General features: G+C 47.2%; 1 protein-coding gene across 1 annotated transcript in view; it reads right to left on the minus strand.

The window, feature by feature from the left end:
- Window positions 1-15,665: 15,665 nt before the first annotated feature.
- Window positions 15,666-18,184, minus strand: part of SLC10A7 (solute carrier family 10 member 7) — a 271,785-nt gene continuing 269,266 nt past the window's right edge. Inside the window, exon 12 of the mRNA XM_080796639.1 lies at window positions 15,666-18,178. Within this exon, the coding sequence (XP_080652765.1) occupies window positions 18,149-18,178 (30 nt within the window). The 3' untranslated portion in view covers window positions 15,666-18,148. The remainder of the gene's footprint in view (window positions 18,179-18,184) is intronic.

An 18,184-nucleotide genomic window follows, 5' to 3' on the forward strand; every position in this document is an offset into this window, starting at 1 on the left:
GTCCCGGCACAAGTTGTCATGGTCGCCACTGGCTACAACTCCTGCTGGGGGTCAGACATTTTGCGGAGACATTCTGAGGAAACTCTTCTTCAGCAGGGGCAGTGGAGTCCATAGACCTGCCTTCAGGAGACATAAAACCCCTCTGTTAACTGTGAACTTGAAGGTCCTCTAAGCCTGGCTTCAGAGAAGCCTCAGAGGGGAGCCAGTAGGAAGTGTTAACCTCAAGGCATTTACTAAAGCACAAAGCCATTACAAGTTTTAAAAAAAAAAAAAAAAGGCAAAGGACTCAAATGCAACATCTTAACACAGCTTTTTTGTTTTGTAGGAACAGCTACAGAACTGCTCCGCAAGCTATTTCTTCAAGAAGGGGGTTTAGGCTAAATACACATTTAAGGGAAAAGAACAGAAAAACAATTGCTGAAAACTATATTTTCAAAACTCTTTGTATTTCAAACAAATTGATTGCATTAATAACTGCAGATCGACAGTAGGGATGAGCCTCAACCTTTATATATTGGGAGGCTATCTCTGATTTTTCTCATTGATTTCTCCCTTGGGATACAACACTTTTGCTAACTCGCAACTTAATGCTCGACTATAGCCTGACTGAGTTATCCTACTGTTGAGGCTGTCTGGATTTTAATTTGCTGTGACAACGTTTGTTTTCCTTTAAAAAAAAAAAAAAACTCTAATTAACAACAACGACCCAAAAAAAAAAAAAATGGGTCAACAAACCAGTAAATATTTAAACAAGTGTCACGTTTTATTTGAAAAGTTGTCTGGAGATGGCTGGCAATTTATGAATAAATTACAGACATACCCTCTCCCTTTCTTGGACTTTGGGGATTTATCAGTGATCCCAGCTCTTCTGGAATACAGGCTCTGGGATTTGATTTCATTCCACCCCAACCAACCCCTTCTTCTCAAAACGGTGTGTGGCAAGGAATTTCTCTTATTTAAAGTGTATTGAATTTACATTCCTTATTTTATTAAACTTGAGAGCATCTTCAGAAGAACTTTGCTCCCTCTGCAGGTGGAAGGCCTTAGGGGGTTGCAAAACCAGGGGCAGTCACCTCTGGTTTAGAATATCAGGAGGGACTTTATGACAAAAGGAAGTCTGATGTTTCGTTCCTGATCCATGCAAAAAGGAAATGTGAACATTTGAGACCCCGCTCCGCTGACAACTGGGTTGGAGCTGCCTGGACCACTGAGGCCTGTCAGACGTTTTTCTTGGTGCCCTATAGCTTTGAAAACATAAATCCGTTTAGGGCAAGAGTCTCAGTCCTCGAGTGACTTACCACGGCTCTCAGAGCGAAGTGTGAACCCGTGACTGACAGACAGGGAGCCCTGCCCCCGCCCCGCCCACCTTCTTCCGGGCGCCCCGCCCCGCTGCGAGGGCTTGCGCGCTCCTTGAACGCGGTGCCGTTCCGCTGGGCTCCTTTGCTCTGGCCGTTCTTGTCGTCTGGAACCCGGTCCCCTCAGACACCCACACCCTTCAGAGCTTTGGTCCCCGTTGCCTTATCAGAGAGGCTCTCCCGGCCATTACAGCCTCTTCTCACTCTCCTTGCCCCGCCCGCCGCCTTCGGTATTCATTCGCGCGTTTACTTTCGGCCCCCGGCAGACTCGGGTGCTTCCTAAGGGCAGAGACTTTGTTTTTCTCATTGCTATTCCCCCAGCACCTAGAGTTGTTCTTCAGACACAGTAAGAAATCACTAAATGTTTGCTAAATGAGTGAATGAAAAGTTCAAGGTGCGTGTTCCTCTCCGCAGGCCTGGGTCTGGATTGAAGTCGAACGTGGAGGCCCTTGGGCGCTCCGGCATCGGGAGAGGCAGGTCGCGGTCTAGAGGCGAGCTGCAGCTCTGCGGCCCACGGTCTCCAGGGCGGAACATGCCCTGTGTCTCAGATCCCAGGCTCCGGACGTTCTCGGCAGGGAGGAGCTGAGAACAGACTTAACCTCCCAATCTGAGGTGGGGCCGGAGGAGAGCTGAGCGGGGTCTTTCCAAGAGGCTCACCTGTGCGCGCCCTTGGCTCAGTTTAGATGGTCCGGCACGCGGATTCTCAGCCTGCACGTGCTCCACAATTGGGGCGGATAATCCTTTGCTGCGGGGGTTGCCCTGTGCATCGTAGGATGGTTAGCAGCATCTCGGGCCTCTAGCCACTAGCTGACAGTAGCTCCCTCCTCCCCACCTGTGACAACCAGAAGTGTCCCCAGACATCGTCCAATGTCCCCTGGAGGCCCAAACCGCCCCCACTGGGGACCGCCGGTGTAGTAGCTAAGAGTTGCAACTGCAGGGCCCGGGATGAAGCAGCCTTTCCTGCATCATTTCCATATTCGGCGACGAACCGGGCAGTGATGAGATAGAGAAACATAGGGTTCAAAAATTAGAAATGGTTTTAAAGGTCGTCTGACTCAGTGGTCTTGAACTTTTATCTTTGCTTAATTAGCTGGAACAATAAGAGCTGGATACTCTCCTTAAGCTTGTATCTTTCCTTTTTCCTTCCCTCCCCCTTACTCCCTTTCCCTTCACCTTGACGAACTGCCCCCGGAAATTTAACCAACAAGCATGGCTAAAACTCGTTGAAAACACCTCCTTCTTATAGGTGAGAAGAACAAGACTGATGGGAACTCACAGTGAAACAACAAATTAGTCTAGGGCCATCCTCAGACTCCTTCCTTCCACCCTGATTTCTAATCCACTTTTCTCTCCAACACACTTGGCAGACCATCTGCTTTCTTGGAGCATGTTGGGTGCTGTAAATATTTCAGCGGAGCCAGAGAGAGCCTGGAATCAAGCAGAAAAATGCCTGGAATGATTAATCTGTCTCTACCATTAGAACCAGGAGGACAATGGGACGTGGGGAATGGCCACTCATGGTGGGCCAAGGTCTGACCTGCTGGGCTGGGACAAGGCCCCAGCACTGGGCTAGGGGGAGAAGACCGACAAAAGGAAATGGAAGCCATGGGCCCACATGGGGAAGGTGCTGGCTGTCATTGTCCCGCTACCCAGCTAAGAGTCACTACTAGAAGATGTTTCTCTGGTTTGTAGCCACCATCTTGAACTGGTCTCTGCTTGTCCTTCCTTCAAATGGCACGTCGGGAGGATATTTATCCATAGCTGACGGTGGGCTGTCTCTGCCAAGTGTTTTGTTACTTTATGGAGGAAAGAGGTTGCCTGGAAATACATTCCACTGGTTATTAAAGAATGCATTTTCCTGATTTATAGTCAGGCTAGGCAAGGTTGTCTGAGAGGCAGGGAACCAATGGGAATATCCATTTTGACCAATGATTAATTATTATATCTAAAGTGATGTTTTCCTATCAATTGATAGGCTGGAAAAAGAGACTACAGCTTGCTAGGTTAGCACCATGGGTCACAGATGTTGCCTCTGCATTTTCAGATTATATTATCCATTACAGGCAGTGCCTTCTCATTTAGAAACATAATTTGTTGTTCTCTCAGACAAAAAAAAAAAAAAAAAAAGGAGGAAAGAAAAGGGGGAAAAAAAAAAAAAGGCTGACATTTCACATGCAAGCCAAAGATTAGAATCACTGCACAGGACCACATATGGAAGTACATTAGGATGGGGTGTCCGTGAATCAAGGACACAAGGCAGCCTGTGCAGAGAGAGATGTAGTCAGCAGTGACTTCTGATCTTTATTATGCAAATATGCGGCCCTGAGAGCCGGGCTGTTTAACCTCATCAGGGGAAATGTCACTGATCATTTCAAGCTCTAAATGTAGCGCAAGCATTAGTACTATTATGTTATTATTATTATTATTTGCAGGGCATTATGTAAGCCCGAACCCTCTGATTAAGTTCAGCCCCTACTTGGCCAGACCCTCTGGGGCTGCAGATCAGCTCCTCTGGGTATTAAAAAACAAACAGACAAGCAAACCTGTTTTGCTCTCTCTCTGTAGTGTTTGTGGAGGGGGCGCTTTCCAGACCAGCTGGAGATGGGGGAGGATCTCAGTGTCCAATTTGCGACCCCACCTGCTTGATGACAGACCACCTCCTCTCTGCTGTGGTCCCATGCCCCTGTGGCAGAGGTATGAAGATGAAGCTAAACAGAGTGTGGCGCCAGGGCAGAAGAAGGGACAGCTCAGGGGGTGGGAATGGTGAGGAGGACTGGAGAGAGAGAGAGAGAGACACTGCATGCGACTAGAGAGGGAGGGACCTAGGGGGAGAAGCCCTTGACTCCAGCTCAGGTATCACTGTTACCTTCTAGAGCCATAAGGAACACTGAAGGCAACTGCATCTAAGAGGCGGAGATAAAAAGAGCTTTGGATCAAGAAACAAAGCAATAAGAAATGGAAGTCAAGGAGAAGAGAAACAATCAAGGGCAGTAATGAATGGCCCAGGGTGACAGAAGGCGGAGGCAAGACACAGGCTACCCATCTCCAGCATCCAGGTTTTAGGACCTGAGCTGGTAGAGGCTTGGCTTCCAGAAGAAAAGACTCCTGATGCAGGAAGCTAAGAGACATACAGCCATACTGAAATTCGGGGGAAACAAAGAGCAAGTTGTGTGTCTCCCCTTTTCCTCCCACAGCCTGGGGCAAGAGGAAAGGTCCAACTTGAATACATCAATATTAATAAATAACTTTAATAAGTAATAAGGAGGGAGATTGGTTCATTGCATAATTGGAAAGACTAGAAACTTCTCCATAGACCTTTAGAGTTCCTCTCTTCTAGATCCAAATCTTTTAGCTATGAACACTGACATCGGGATCCCAAGCCAATTAAATCCGACTTCTTGGGAGTGGGGTCCATGTCCATAGTCATTAAAGCTTCCCAGGAGTTTCGAATGTGCTGCCATGGCTGGGAACCGCTGTTTTATGTTCTGGAGAATATAAACTCCATAAAAGCAGGGCTTCTTGCCTGTTTGTTTTCTGCAATATCCCCTAGCATCTCGCACAAGGCCTGACACATAGCAGAACTTGAATGTAGATTCAGAGCGTGAACAGGTAATGGGTGAAACAAGGCATTTCTGCAAGAGAAACAAGTCTGTATGAGGCCATTCAAGACACCTGTGGAGAGAGTTACCTCCCAGGCCCCCACGAACCACGCTCTCGGGCTCATGTTTGTGCCTCATTATTCCAGCATGAGTAGACACGTGACATGTTCCCAGGTCTTCCGAGGGTACAGCAGAAGTAGTACCTGTGGGACCAGCAATTATTTTTATAGAATAGACCTGGGGAGGCAGCATGGACCCCCTTCCATGGGCCATGCTTCCTGAAGGCTTCCCCTGGATCCCGGAGGAAAGCCTGTTGTCTTATCTCCAGCCCTTTCTGGGGCTGGTCGCCACTGACACAGAAGATGAGAGGTTTGAACATGAAGGAGTGAAAAGGGAGGGCGCCTAAGCTGGAGACTTACTTGAAGCCCGAATCAATTCTGAGTAATTAATTCAGATCACTTAGTAGACATTCTGCACATGGCAGAATCTGTATTAAAGGTTCAGGATACCAAGGGAAGTAAGGCACGGTCCCTGCCTCTAGGGAGTGGCCAGTGGCGGGGTCGGGGGCGGGGGGGGGGTCACCTGATTTCCCGGCTGGGCCCTAGACCGAACACCACGCTGAAGGTCATTACACCCAGTCCCTGACCCCAATCCACCTCTTCCCCTCTCCCAAACTTCGGAATCCCCTTTTCAAAAGGAATCTGCTCTTTATGGAAGCCGAATATGTAGATGGATCAAAGCTCATCTGCTCCGGGGTATGAAAAGTCCAGCTCGGCCACCTCTCCTTCACTTGTCCCTCTGTCCCTCCTCAAGACACTTGGGGCTGAGAACAGCTCTAAGAAACCTGCTTCTCTAGATGGAGCAAGAGTCCTTCAGCCGGATGCTGGGAGAAAAGGGTGAGGAGGCAGCGTTCTCTTAGCCCACATGAGACGGTGCAACGTACCCCCATGAAACCTTTGAGCTGAGAGACGCATTGGGATCTCATGGTTCATTCCCATTTCCACAAACCAACATGCTGTATGAAAGAAAAAAATATATATATACTTGGGAGGTAGGAAGTTTGCCTTAGCCCAAACTTGGCAGTGTGACTGACGAGTTCTCCTTTGGAAGGTCCTTCATTGTCTCATAGCTCAGTCTCCACGTCTCTAGAATGGGGATGACAGGAATTACTTGACAGGTGTATTGTGAGCGATAGAACTTAGGGCTATTTTGAAATCCTATTGTTTGAATCCTACGAGATTGTTTTTTCACCACGGGGCTCCAAACTTTTTGAAGGCACAGGAAGCACTTTCTTTATCTCGGTATCCACTGTCTCCGACACTATAAACACCTGGCACACATAGGTGCTTCAGTGTCCGCTTCTCAGAGAGGCCTGCCCACACAGTTCATCCCAGTATCCCCTTATTCGTCATCACGCTCAAACCGTCAGCACACTCCCTGCCGCGTGTAGCCCGAGTGTATTAGTAACTTTCCCCGCCAGCAGCTGAGGGATGGTCAGCGGTCACTTCTGGTGGTGGATGGTCAGCGGTCACTTCTGGTGGCCTTTTCTTCCCTCCTGGTCTTGCTTGAGGTCTGGTTGGTGATGCATTTTGCATCAGTGGAGGGCAATCTTTTCTCCGAGGCAGGAGACCTGTCCCTTGGGCTACAGGAGGAGAGGTACTGCCGGGAGGGAGGCTCAGGAGGAATGCTGGGGTGTGGGCCGAGAGCTGAGCTGGTTTGGTGCAGGAACGTCTCCTCGGCACCTCTTTGGGGCACAGGCCAGACTGTGCTGCTGGAAAGAGCTAGCGAAACCACACATTCAATCGCAGGTAGAATCAGTGCCGTCTTACCCTTTGCTACTCACTCAACTACGTCTTGTTAGTTCCCTTCAGAGCCTCAGCACGGTGTCTCGTATGTCATCCGTCTCTACCCCGACTGTAATTCCCAGGAGATCGGGGCCTTGTCTGCCGTGGTGGCCAGAGCCTAGAACAAGCCGATACAGAGGAAGTGCTCAAAATATATTTGTTGAATGGAGGAATAAATGACCAGCAGCTCTTTTGTTACTATGAGCAGTAGCAGTGGTTGTGAGATGAGTTGGAATCCACACAAGCAGATAAAAGTGAATCATCTTTGCCAGGCTCCCCAGCAAGGATGAGAAGGGCCAGAAGCCATTTGAGTTGCCTTCTCACAGAACGTGGCCCGGGAACCTGTATTTGGGACTGAGGGTTTCCTCTGGCCTCCACGAGGAGGCCTTTCCTGCTGTTCTGCGCAGAGTGAGTGAGGTTTTGTGACTAGACGGGGGCTGCCTGGGAGACTGACCTGGGGGTCCCCCAGGAGTGCGGTGGGGGCGCACCCTGTCGTCCACGGGCTCTGCACCATTCAGAGGCTCCAGACGGCTCGGGCCCTGTGCCAAGCTGCTCGGTTCCAGTGGGAAAGCTGACCTTGGCCAGGAAGAACCAGGAAGAGGCACAAATGACTCATTGTCCCACATCCTCCAAGGTAAAAACCGAGCAGTGTGTGTGGCCTTTGGGGCTGGACATTATTGCCGCCTTGGCTTCCCCCACAGTCAAAATAAAAGCACTCAGCCAGCAACACATGCGCCGCCTAGGAATGCGACCAGTGGGTCTCTTTTGCGGCCCCGTTCCCCATGCTTTTTCTGCAGTTAGAGTTTCAAAATTCTGTTCATAGAACATGACGGTTTCCACTTCTAAAAGTAGAGCACGATTTCGTTTTAAAGACTTAAGGCAGCCTTCATTTCCAATCAAGGCCATGTGACGTTTTATGGCCTCGTGGGAGAAATGTGATATGTTTTCAGATCACGTGTGAAGGCGGTCTTGCTTGAATGTGCTTTATTTTTATTCAGGAGTTCGGGATCCAAGTCACTTATTCCTAAGATGGGCTCCTGCCTCTAGATTTCCACTAGAGGGCACTCTTGGAAAATATTTATCAATATATCTTTTACTGCTCTGTCTAGGAAAATGCTGTATTTTAAAAAGAAGGAAAAAAAAAAACCCAGTCTGTCTAAATTTCAGACGGCCTTTGCCTTCAGTTGGAACTCTTCCTACTTCTCCTAGAAGCGCAGCCAGAGAGGGAAGCTGGGAAGCGAACAGGCAGCTGCTTCCCTCTTCCCCTGTCCTTTTGTCCACATGGGATGCAGCTGGCCAAGCGGCTAAGCCTGCCCACCAGCCTGAGCTCAATCCCCCTCTGCTCCGTGGGGGACTGGCACCCACAGACTGGGAATCACCTTGCAAAAGGGGCTGTGAGACGCTGAATTTCGGGGCCTCTGGAGTTCAGCCTTTGCGGAGCTCCCCTCCAAGGAGCTTATCCGCTGCCCTTCCCTATAAGCTAGCAGTGGCCGGAAATCCTCACAAAAGTGCCAGGAAAGGTCAGGGGGCAGCTGGGTGGCCAACAATTAAAAATAGGGCTTCCGGGCAGGCAGCCATGGAGATCTCGCTCGATATGTAAATAAGTGTAAATAAGACCGAGTCTTGGTGCTAGAGGGACGCTGTGCAGATTTTGTGTCGCCAGGGTGGTCCAGGAGAGTGGTGAGCAGCCTCCCCGCCCCCCACAGCCCCTATTAGAAAAATAAATATTTTTTGCACCCAAAAAGAAATAACTCCATTGAGTTCCATTGGTGGAGGTGGGGGAGCGGTGGAAGGGGTTATTCTTACAATTTTCTTACCCAATGAACAGAAGAATGTCCATGGGTACATGAGAACAGCTTTTAGCCACTAAAACCTCAATTCTGGGGCACATCTGAGACACAGGATTTCGCTCTCCCATCTCTGACATTCCTGTGACCCCTTGGAGTTAACGTCATTCCCTTATGTGAGTGACCTCATTCCCTCCCGGAAACAGCTCCGGGAGGTGCCACCGTCCTCGTCATTTCAGAGCAGGAAACCAGACTCAGGGAGGAGTGGTGTTTTGACAACGGACGCAGCACAGGGGTGGGACTGGGGTTAGAAGCAATTCACGGTCTTCCACGTGTCATTTCACGGAGCATCTGCCGTGTGCCTGGCTCGGGGCTAGTGACCAAGAGGACGCTGCTTCTCACCCTTCCTCAAAGACAGGCTCTCTAAATGTCAAGGCAAGCCCTTGGCCTTCGCTTGGAAGTCGTCCTCATTCTCCCAGAAGCACAGCTAGAGAAGGAAGCCGGAGAGCTCAAAGGCGGCTGCTTCTTTTGGTGTACACGTGTGTCTCAGGGTGGAAAGAGCTTCGCCGGGCTCGGGGAGGCTGGGGAGGGCAGCAGGGAGGGCCCTTCCCGGAGACGTCTCACGTACTGGATGATCAGGGCTAGCCCAAGGGCCCAGGACCACAGCTTGCTTCAGGTCCAGACTGCCAGGCAGGTGTCTAACCCATTCCTTTTGGGAGCCATTCCCTGCTGCTGACCTTGGCCTTCCCGGTGACCTCCCACACGTGAGCACAGAAGCCATCCTCAAAAGGCTTCTCTCTGTCCTGGGGTTTTGTGCTGCAGGCTTCTTCATGCTCTGTTCCTCTTTGTGGAGGGGCCACGGGGCTGCATTTGAAAGTAGCCTTGAGGACTCTGGGGAGAAGCTAGGCGGCTGCGGGTGACTCTGAGGGGCTGCCCTGTGGCTGGGGGCTGCAGCGGTGCAGGGAGTTGGAGGAGCGAAGGACAGAGGGGCGGGTTGGGGGGGGGCAGTGTTCTCCCAAGTGTGCTCTGCAGATCCTGCTCTCGCTCTGCTCCATTCCGATTTTTTTTTTCCATGAGCATATATGACTTTATAACTAAAACCACAGGTGCGCGCACACACAGGCGCGCATGCACGTGCACGTGCACGCACACGCACACGTACATGCACAGAGCTTTAAACCGTCGCTTCTGTCCAGTTTGTCAAGGAAAGTAACACCATATGCTGTAACAGTGAGTGCCCATATGGGTAGAGCCCTCGCAGAAATTCAGATGCAGCAGGGAATCTACATTAAAACTGTGGTATATGTGAACAACAACAGATACAATTGGGGTCATCCCTATTTGATAATGCTGGTGTGTCCCACAGAGAACGGGAACAGAATGAAAAATGCAAACTGGGCATTTCAGAGGTTCTTTCTGCTTCAGGAATTTCCGAGGAGAGGATAAGGAGATGGGGAAGTGAGAGAGGCAGGTGCCACGGTGGTCCGAGCCCTGTGCTTTCCTCTGTGCTCCCGTCTCTTCTCCCCACATCAACCAAACAAGAGGTGAGGTGAGGTCAAGCTCAGGTCCGGGGACCCCAGGCTCCTGTCCTAACAAGTGGGGTTTGAGGAACACAGGAGGGAGGGGAAAAGTGGGTTTCCCAGTGACAGAAAGGTGGCTATGGGTCCCTGGTTCTTTGCTCTCAGAGATGGCTCAGAAGGTCCCTCCACACGCCTTAGCCTGGTTCCCACAAGCCAGGTGAACTGCAGAGTCGTGGGACCTGTTGCTCTCATGCTCTAGACCGTTCGTAGAGGGGCCCATCAATGTGCTTCATGCTGGCCCAGGGAATCTCGGACAGGAAACTTGCTGGGGATAGACGCAAACAGCTGAAGGGGCTCATTCTGTTCACAGCCAGAGTCTTGGGAGGACTAGGGGCTTCTTGGATGAGCCAGGAGGGGTGCAGCTCGGTGGCGATCCTGGAAAGAGTTAAAAAGAAGAATACCTTCGATGGTGAAGGTCTCCAGGGATGGCCCCAGAGTGGCACAGCGCTGACAGATTTCACAGCCCCCGTGTAGGGGAGGGGGCTGGGAAAGATGCAGCCAAGAGAGACTGTGCTCTGTGTTTGTCAGAACCATTCCGGCGTTGGGTGTGAATTCCTCCTACGTGGCTGTGATGAGGAAAGCCCCGTGTGTGGGTGTCTGGTAGACACCCTTCCGAGGGGCTGGCAGTGCTAGTCTATGCACAGGAAGGGAAGGAGGATTTTTTTAAGCCTGAAGTGCCTTTAATGCTCTTAAGAGGGAAGAAGAGAAGAAAATCAAATGCCCCAAGGGAACTGTCTCCTACTGCCCTTTACTAGGGAGCTTTAGGGTAAAGCCGTGGCAGAGTCCACCCTGCCCAGCAGCCCCATGCCTTTCACTGGAGGGACTCAGCCACCAGGGCTCCCAGCCCAGCCTGGCCCAGCCAAGGAGAAAAATGTCCATTTAGATATTGTTCTATTACGATTTGGCTGCTCATCTTTTGATGCCGCAGAATTAGATTTTCTCAGCTGTCCCATCACTTCAAACGACTTGTTAAACAATGTCTTCAGACCAAAAAAATAAAAAATACAAGCAGATTAATAAAGCGCTCATGAAAGGGTTGAGACAAGGAGGCTGTCAGATCCGCACACAGAGAACGTTGAAATGCAGGCTTGCCTGACCTCAGGGACCTGCCTGACACCAGGGTGACTGTCGCCTGACTTTTCCTCTGTCTCCACAGAGTCGAGAGCTGCTTAGTGCCAAGTGTGATGTGGACATGTGTGCTGGATGGAGACAGAAACTCATTTTCCATCTGTCAAGCAACCTGACACAGAGCCGGTAATGATTTTCTGTCAGCCGAGGCCTGGCTGGATTTGAACCAGTGACCCAGAGGTAAAAGGCCCTGATGTAGGGCTCCCTCTACAATAACTGGCCTGCCTGGCCTTGTTATGCCTGGCCCAGTGCTCTCTCTTGCATCTGCCCATGTACGCTCCTCAGCCATTTGAGTTTTGGTTGGATCCTCACTTAGCATTTGGGGCTGAGTGGTTCATGTCCCAGGAGGTCAAGCAGGGATGCATGTGTGTCCTGGGGGAGTGAGAAGCAGAAGGGAGATGAAGGGCAGAGAGTCAGGGTCTCTTTGATGAGCTTGGGGCCAAAAGCTACGTGCTTCTCCCAGGCTGGGTGTCTGACCCTAACCTCTGGACCCTTGCACCGACAGCAGTCAGAGAGATGGCTCCCAAAGCAGATGGTGAAACAAGGAATGGGCATCGGGGAGGGATACTGAGTTCTAGATGCTCTGGCCTTGAAACTGTCATTATTATTTTTATTGGTTGTTTTCATGAAAAGAAAAAAGTCCTTTCAGAAGCATTTGTAGATTGATTCATATGATGCTTTCCATTTACTGAGTGATAATTCAGTTACATGCTACTCTCCAAAAATAGTGTTTCATAATCAGAAGACATCTGTCCCCTGCCCCCCCCCCCCGAATCAGGAAAGCAATCTGGAGGGCTTTACAGGTTAACTCATTATTCAATAAACATTTATTGAGGTCCCTAATATCAGGCAAGCATTCTGCTAGTCATCAGGGTTACAGAGATAAGAAAAAACAAATTCTTCATTGAAGAAATGATTAATTTAGAGGGGGAGAGATATGTGGACAAAGATAGTCTGGCACAACCTGATAAGTGATATCATAGCAAGTAAAGAAATTCAGTAGGCAATTGTTAATAACCGATGACTGTGTCTCATGCGGTGGGTGCTGTGGTGGGACCCTGAAAATGGGGAATCATTAGCAGAGGTGCTGGCTGTGTCAGCAACCCACGAGGAAATCCAGGCTTCACCACTTATAAGCAGTGGCACCTGGAACTTAGCTTCTTGGAGCCTCCACTTTCTAATCTGTAAAATGGGAATGATCACACGAATGTCAAAAATGTCATAAGGGTTAAGTGGGGTGATTCACATAAAGCATTTAGCGGGGCTCTTGGCATGTGGCAGGCGATTGATAAATGTGCCCTGGATTGGAGAAAGGTATTATTGGAGGAAAAAAGTAACATTTTTAAGGTATTTTAAGACAGTGGCAGTGGAGTGAAGAAAGTGGAGATTAAGGAGAGGATTTGTAGTAGGATCAAGAGAATTTGGTGACCAGTGAAGATGAAAAGGGAGAGGTGAAGGTCTTGGGGGAGGTCACCAGGCCTGGTTGCTGTGGCAACATTGGAGGTGGGCTTGGGGAGGACTGAGTGCAGGGAAAGGAAGAGGTGGCTGGCTTTGCTTCAGGGGTGTGGGGTTGGAGGTGCCTTGAGGATACCAAATATAGGGCTACCTATCTGGGAACTCCTGCTGGTTTACAGAAGGTGGTTGATGCTAGAACTGTGGGAAAGGCACTGGGAAAGGCCGGGGGTGGGGGATGAGAAGAGAAATCAGATGCCAGAATTCCTGGAAGTATTAACCTTAAAGGGATGAGTGGAATGGACAGGCAGCCATGCCGAGTGGAATGGACAGGCAGCCATGCCAGGACCACGGTGGCACTCTCGAGTGGAGAGGGGATGTTTCAGCCTGGATGCAGGGAGCTCAAGGAATGGCCCTTTGAGAGGGCTGTGACCACAGTGCCTGCTCTGGGAGCAGCCCCCAAACCAGAACTCATCCCAGGCAGGCAGTAGTCAATCACAATCAATATGGGGGCAGCTCTGTCTGTGAAGTGCTTTATTGGATGGTTCGGAGCCAGACTCAGGGCTTTTGGGGAAGTTGGGCAAAATTTCTGCTTGGAGTTCTTTGGAGGAGGCAGAAAATGGCATAAGCCAGATAGCAATGGTGGGCTGGGAAGACCTTCCTATCCCTGCTGGAAGACTGGGATTGCTGCAACCGTCTTGAAATTCAGAATCCGATATCTTCATTAACTGATGAAGTAAGACTCATGCCCTGGTCACTTCCTGACTTGACTAGTGACATTTAATGGACTTTGTAATAGGTCATTTGCATAATTAGAAGTCATGCAGAACTGAGCCTGACACCTGACTCTACATGTCCAGTATGGTTCACCCAGGTCCCATCCGTTGTTGGGCAGTGATAATGGCTGCCACTTACTGAGTTCTTGCCAAGTGGCGGGAGCTGTGACAAACTGTTTGTGGAGATTATCACATTTGATCCTAGTAACAAACCTAGAATGTCACACCAGTCTCTTTGGCTTTGTGAGGTGAAAGAGAGGTGAGCTGTAAACGGTATTTTGCTCCATCTCCAACAGGCATGGGACTTCTCAGGCACAGCTGCGGGTGGCAGCTAAGGGGGCAGGGGTGCTGTCAGAACACACCACACATGAGACGCTTACAGCAGTGGGGCCCAGGTAGGAAGTCATGGTGGACACATCCTGGTGGAAAAGATACAGGATGAGTTTTGAGCACGTTGGCAAAACCAGCCCAGGATGCCACGCTGACAATGGTGCTCTCTGTGAACACCCAGAGTCAGAGTCTAGAACTTCCAGTAGTGAGCACAGATCAACCACGTGGCAAGGATTTCACATCTGAAACAGTGGGGTTTGAGGGAATGATCCATGTGTATGGTGGAGGCCGGGATCGACTTCTTCATCGTGTTGTGTTTTCCTGTCAGCAGACTCTAAGGCCTGGTTTCACAGAAACCCTGCGCTCCTTCCTTCTGACTCTCTGGAATTTCTGAGTTATTGAAATCATCCAAGGGACCCTCCATGTCTCAGAACGGTGCTGGAATTTCATGGGTCTCGTCCTCATCCATATCCACAAGCACATGCGCACCGATAGATTGTTAGTGACGGTCATTTACCGTTCAATATAGTTTTTCAGAACTGGCTCTGTAGATGAGTTTCCCAGGCTCTATGAGAAATTTTTTCCCCCTTTAAACGAGGTTCTATTTTACTCACATTTGAGAAACCGTCCTATGGTGTAAATAAGATTAACTGGCTTGCTAGAGAGAATAAACTCTTATAAGACCTTTCATTTATGTCTATTTACAAACCAATGATAGGATGATGAACACAATAATCTGTATCTACTCTTCGCAGTGTGTTAAAACTCCTATAAGGGAAACTCTTATTTTTCATGCATATAAAGTAGTCACTAATTCCGATTGACCCAACTTGATTTAGCCTGAATTATTGAGGGTTTACTGTGCTGTCAGAGCAGAGATGATGGAAGTTGTTTGCTTATCACACCTGCAATGTCACCTTGGAGAGTTTATATTTACAGAGCTATGAAGTAAAGCATTTCTCTGGGTAGCAAGAGGCAGCTCCAGTCTTACTCAGATAGGAACAGCGTAAAGCAGTCCGTTTTCCTTGCAAATTAGTAATGATCTATATGTAGGGAAGCACTCTTTCATCATTTTGAAGGTTCACATCCTACCTATTAAGATCACAATTGAGAAAATCAATGCGTGTTTTCTGGTACTGCGCTGAACCAGGCACTGTGCTAGGTGGGCACTGCAGAGAAACAGAAATGGGGGCTGCACTGTAGGAGACAAATGCAAAGTCATGATTAGACGATGCAAAGGTTTCAGAACTTGAAGGACAAGTTCTAAGGGTGTGTCACAGGGAGCAAGCACAGGCTGGGGGTGGGGGAGCAGAGCAGGAAAGTCTTGTGGAGGGGGCTGGCATCTCCAACAGTCTGCCAGGGAGAAGAGGATTGCTAAGCCAAGAAGATAGCCAAAGAAGAAGACCCAAATATGGAATTCTACACGAGGTAAGATGCTTGTAAAGAAACACCGTGTTTGGAAAAGGCGTTCCAAGGCTTCGTCTTTTCTATCCCTTCAAAATATGACAACGGTGCCTAAAATTCAGAGCACTTAAATTTGGCCCCTTCTGTTGGCTATATTTCTCTTTCGGTTGTCAAACCTGTTGCAGAGAAAACAACTCTAACCAAAAAAGCAAAGGTGAATTTTGGATTTTAACATGATGCTGTGGTGGAGGTATTGATGACATGGATACCTGCACGATTATGAAACTTCCGTGTTTTTAACCACAAATGCTACAATAGTGCCAGAATGAATAAAGAGAAATCAAGATCGACTTAGAAGGCATTATGACTGCATCTGAAACCAGGTTAAAAATAAGCCACAGGTCTTCTCGTGATTTGTGAAATATCTTTGTTTAATCATAGAATTATTTCCATCTTCCATTCATCATAAATAATCCACTTTATTATTTCACCAATCCTTTTGTAAAAATTTGGTATTTAGCATAAACAAACATTGAACATTAGCCAGAGGTGTGTTAGTTTTAAACAGAATAGGGAATTTTAAAAAAAATACAAAGTTTAAAACTTAGAAAAGAACACATGAAAAGATTAACATCACCCATTAAAAAAAAATCCAACTTTGTAACAACCACTTAAAAAAAACCCAGGTGGAAAAATTAGTAAACATAAATATAATCTAATGTATTTCCTTCATAAATACATTTAGACAAAAAAAATGCATGAACGGATAGCCTGACAGCGCATAACATAATAAAATATTTTGAGGTGAATAATTAAATCCCAATAAGCATGAATTACAAATAAATTTTGATTTTATTTTTTATTCTTTATGGAAAAATATGCCACAGTATTTGTGTAAAAAAAGACATAGGGATAAACGTATCACTCAAGCCACCAAAATGCACTATGTAGAGATTATCTGAAAACAAAACACATTTTTTAAAGCATGTTATAGCATTTTCAGTTGAACCTTATCCCATAATCACACCTACTGTAGGTGTTAGACAATAGAGGTAGATAAGTTGGGGAGGAAAAAAAATCAGTACTCTAATGCTAGGGAGAAAGAATTTTATAGCTCAGACAGACAGACAGACAACCCCACTGCTTCCAAAATTCCAAGAAACTTGTAGGAACAAAACATGAAAACCTTTCTATGTCCCATTTTTGAGCATCAAAAGTATTGAGCAAAATTACTGGAGTTTTAGATGTAAGTGAAATTCTTGACAAACAGCCTGTCCACTACAGATTTTTGCAGAGTCTGGCGCTGGCCTTAACATTTACATTGAGAATAACTCTTGTGAAATTTATGAGTTTCAGTAATATTGAAATGGTTAGAAGAAACACAAGATGAGACCTGGTTGTGATGATAATACGAATTTATACCACTGGTAAACCTGGTAGGTTTCAAAGGAATGATCTTTTCTGTTGCTGACCACACAGTCAGCATCAGTGTGACCCAGGATGCCAATACTGTCTCTCAAACCAAGAAAGGACATGCAGAGAGGATGTGACAGAATGCTGGGCAGGAAACAGAGGAACAGCGTCCCCTAATTCTCTATGTTGCTTTCTTCTCTATTTGGGTCTAGTGAAAGTTCGTCCAGCCCCAGTGGAAGCAAAGATTGAATATTCCTTTGAAAGCTGATGCCCAACTGGGAATTGTTTTATTTGATCTTTTGGTTAATGAATGGTTTTGCATTTTCTGTGCCCATTTTTCTTTCCATCTGGCTAGACAGAATGTGTATATGTAACATTTGTTTGTGTCCATGACCTTTATATTTTTATTTATTCATAAGAACAATATGATTTAATTTTAAAAAATTGCTGCAAACATTTGTCAAATCTGCCAAGGAAATTTTCATTAATAACTTGTCTCAAACGCCTTAAGTGTGCTTAATTCAAGGATGAAACAGGCTGCTTCTGGCTAAAAGGGGCAATTTGTGCTCAGACATCTGTGTAACAAGAAAAAATTTTGGTCTCAGTTGTGGAATGTGAACATAATCCATCATTAATTGTTGCTGTTCTCAAACTGGAACATTTTTATGTCTCACATTTGGCTGTTAGGAGTTTGCAAGTGTGCTGGAAAACAGGTAAGAAAGAAATTGTGGCAGAAAAAGGGAAACTATCTGAAATATAATTTTAAAAATTCTGACTACCAAGTCCTGGAGTTTACCTCAAAACTTCACTTACTTATAACTCAAACATCAGGCTCTTTCTTTGAAGCAGCTTATAATAAATTTAAGACATATAACACCACAATCTCTTATAATGGGACTGAGGAATTTCTGTGTGGAAACTATCTGAAGGAATGTCTAAAGAATGATGTCAAGAAATGCAGATAACTTATGCCTTTCAGCATCTATGCAATCCATGACCCCTGCTGAGTTGATAAGGAAGAGGCATGTCACAGTTGTAGAAACAAAGAATCACACAGTAAATCAAAGTATTCATGAATAAGACTGGAAATTTTCACTGTCATCAGAAGGGCATTTTCCTGAAGGTGTGACCTCATTTCAAACAGCACAGTAACTAGTGTAGGGTTGTTCTGCACCAAAGGTGGTACGAGGAAAGCATATTTGCTTTTTGTCATGATCATGGTTTCCCATGTTTGGAAAGAAAAAAAAATTAAACCACTCCAAAATATGGTACCACTCCTGCCAGTAACCAACAAAGTAGGTTCTGGAAATAACGCTCCTGTCCAATACATTTTAAGGCACTTAAATTTTTTTTTATCATATTCTTGTGTAAAAAAATAAAATATGCATTGAAGCAACATTCACAAGTACAAGTCTTCAGAACTGTTTGTATGTACAATTCTGTACAAATATACATCGCTGCATAAAGAGTGCCTCCTTCGTTATACTGTTGGTCTTGTCAACTTCACTCCCTATAA

Source organism: Martes martes, assembly GCF_963455335.1.
Source record: "Martes martes genome assembly, chromosome: 2".
In the NCBI taxonomy this organism is placed as follows: Eukaryota; Metazoa; Chordata; class Mammalia; order Carnivora; family Mustelidae; genus Martes; species Martes martes.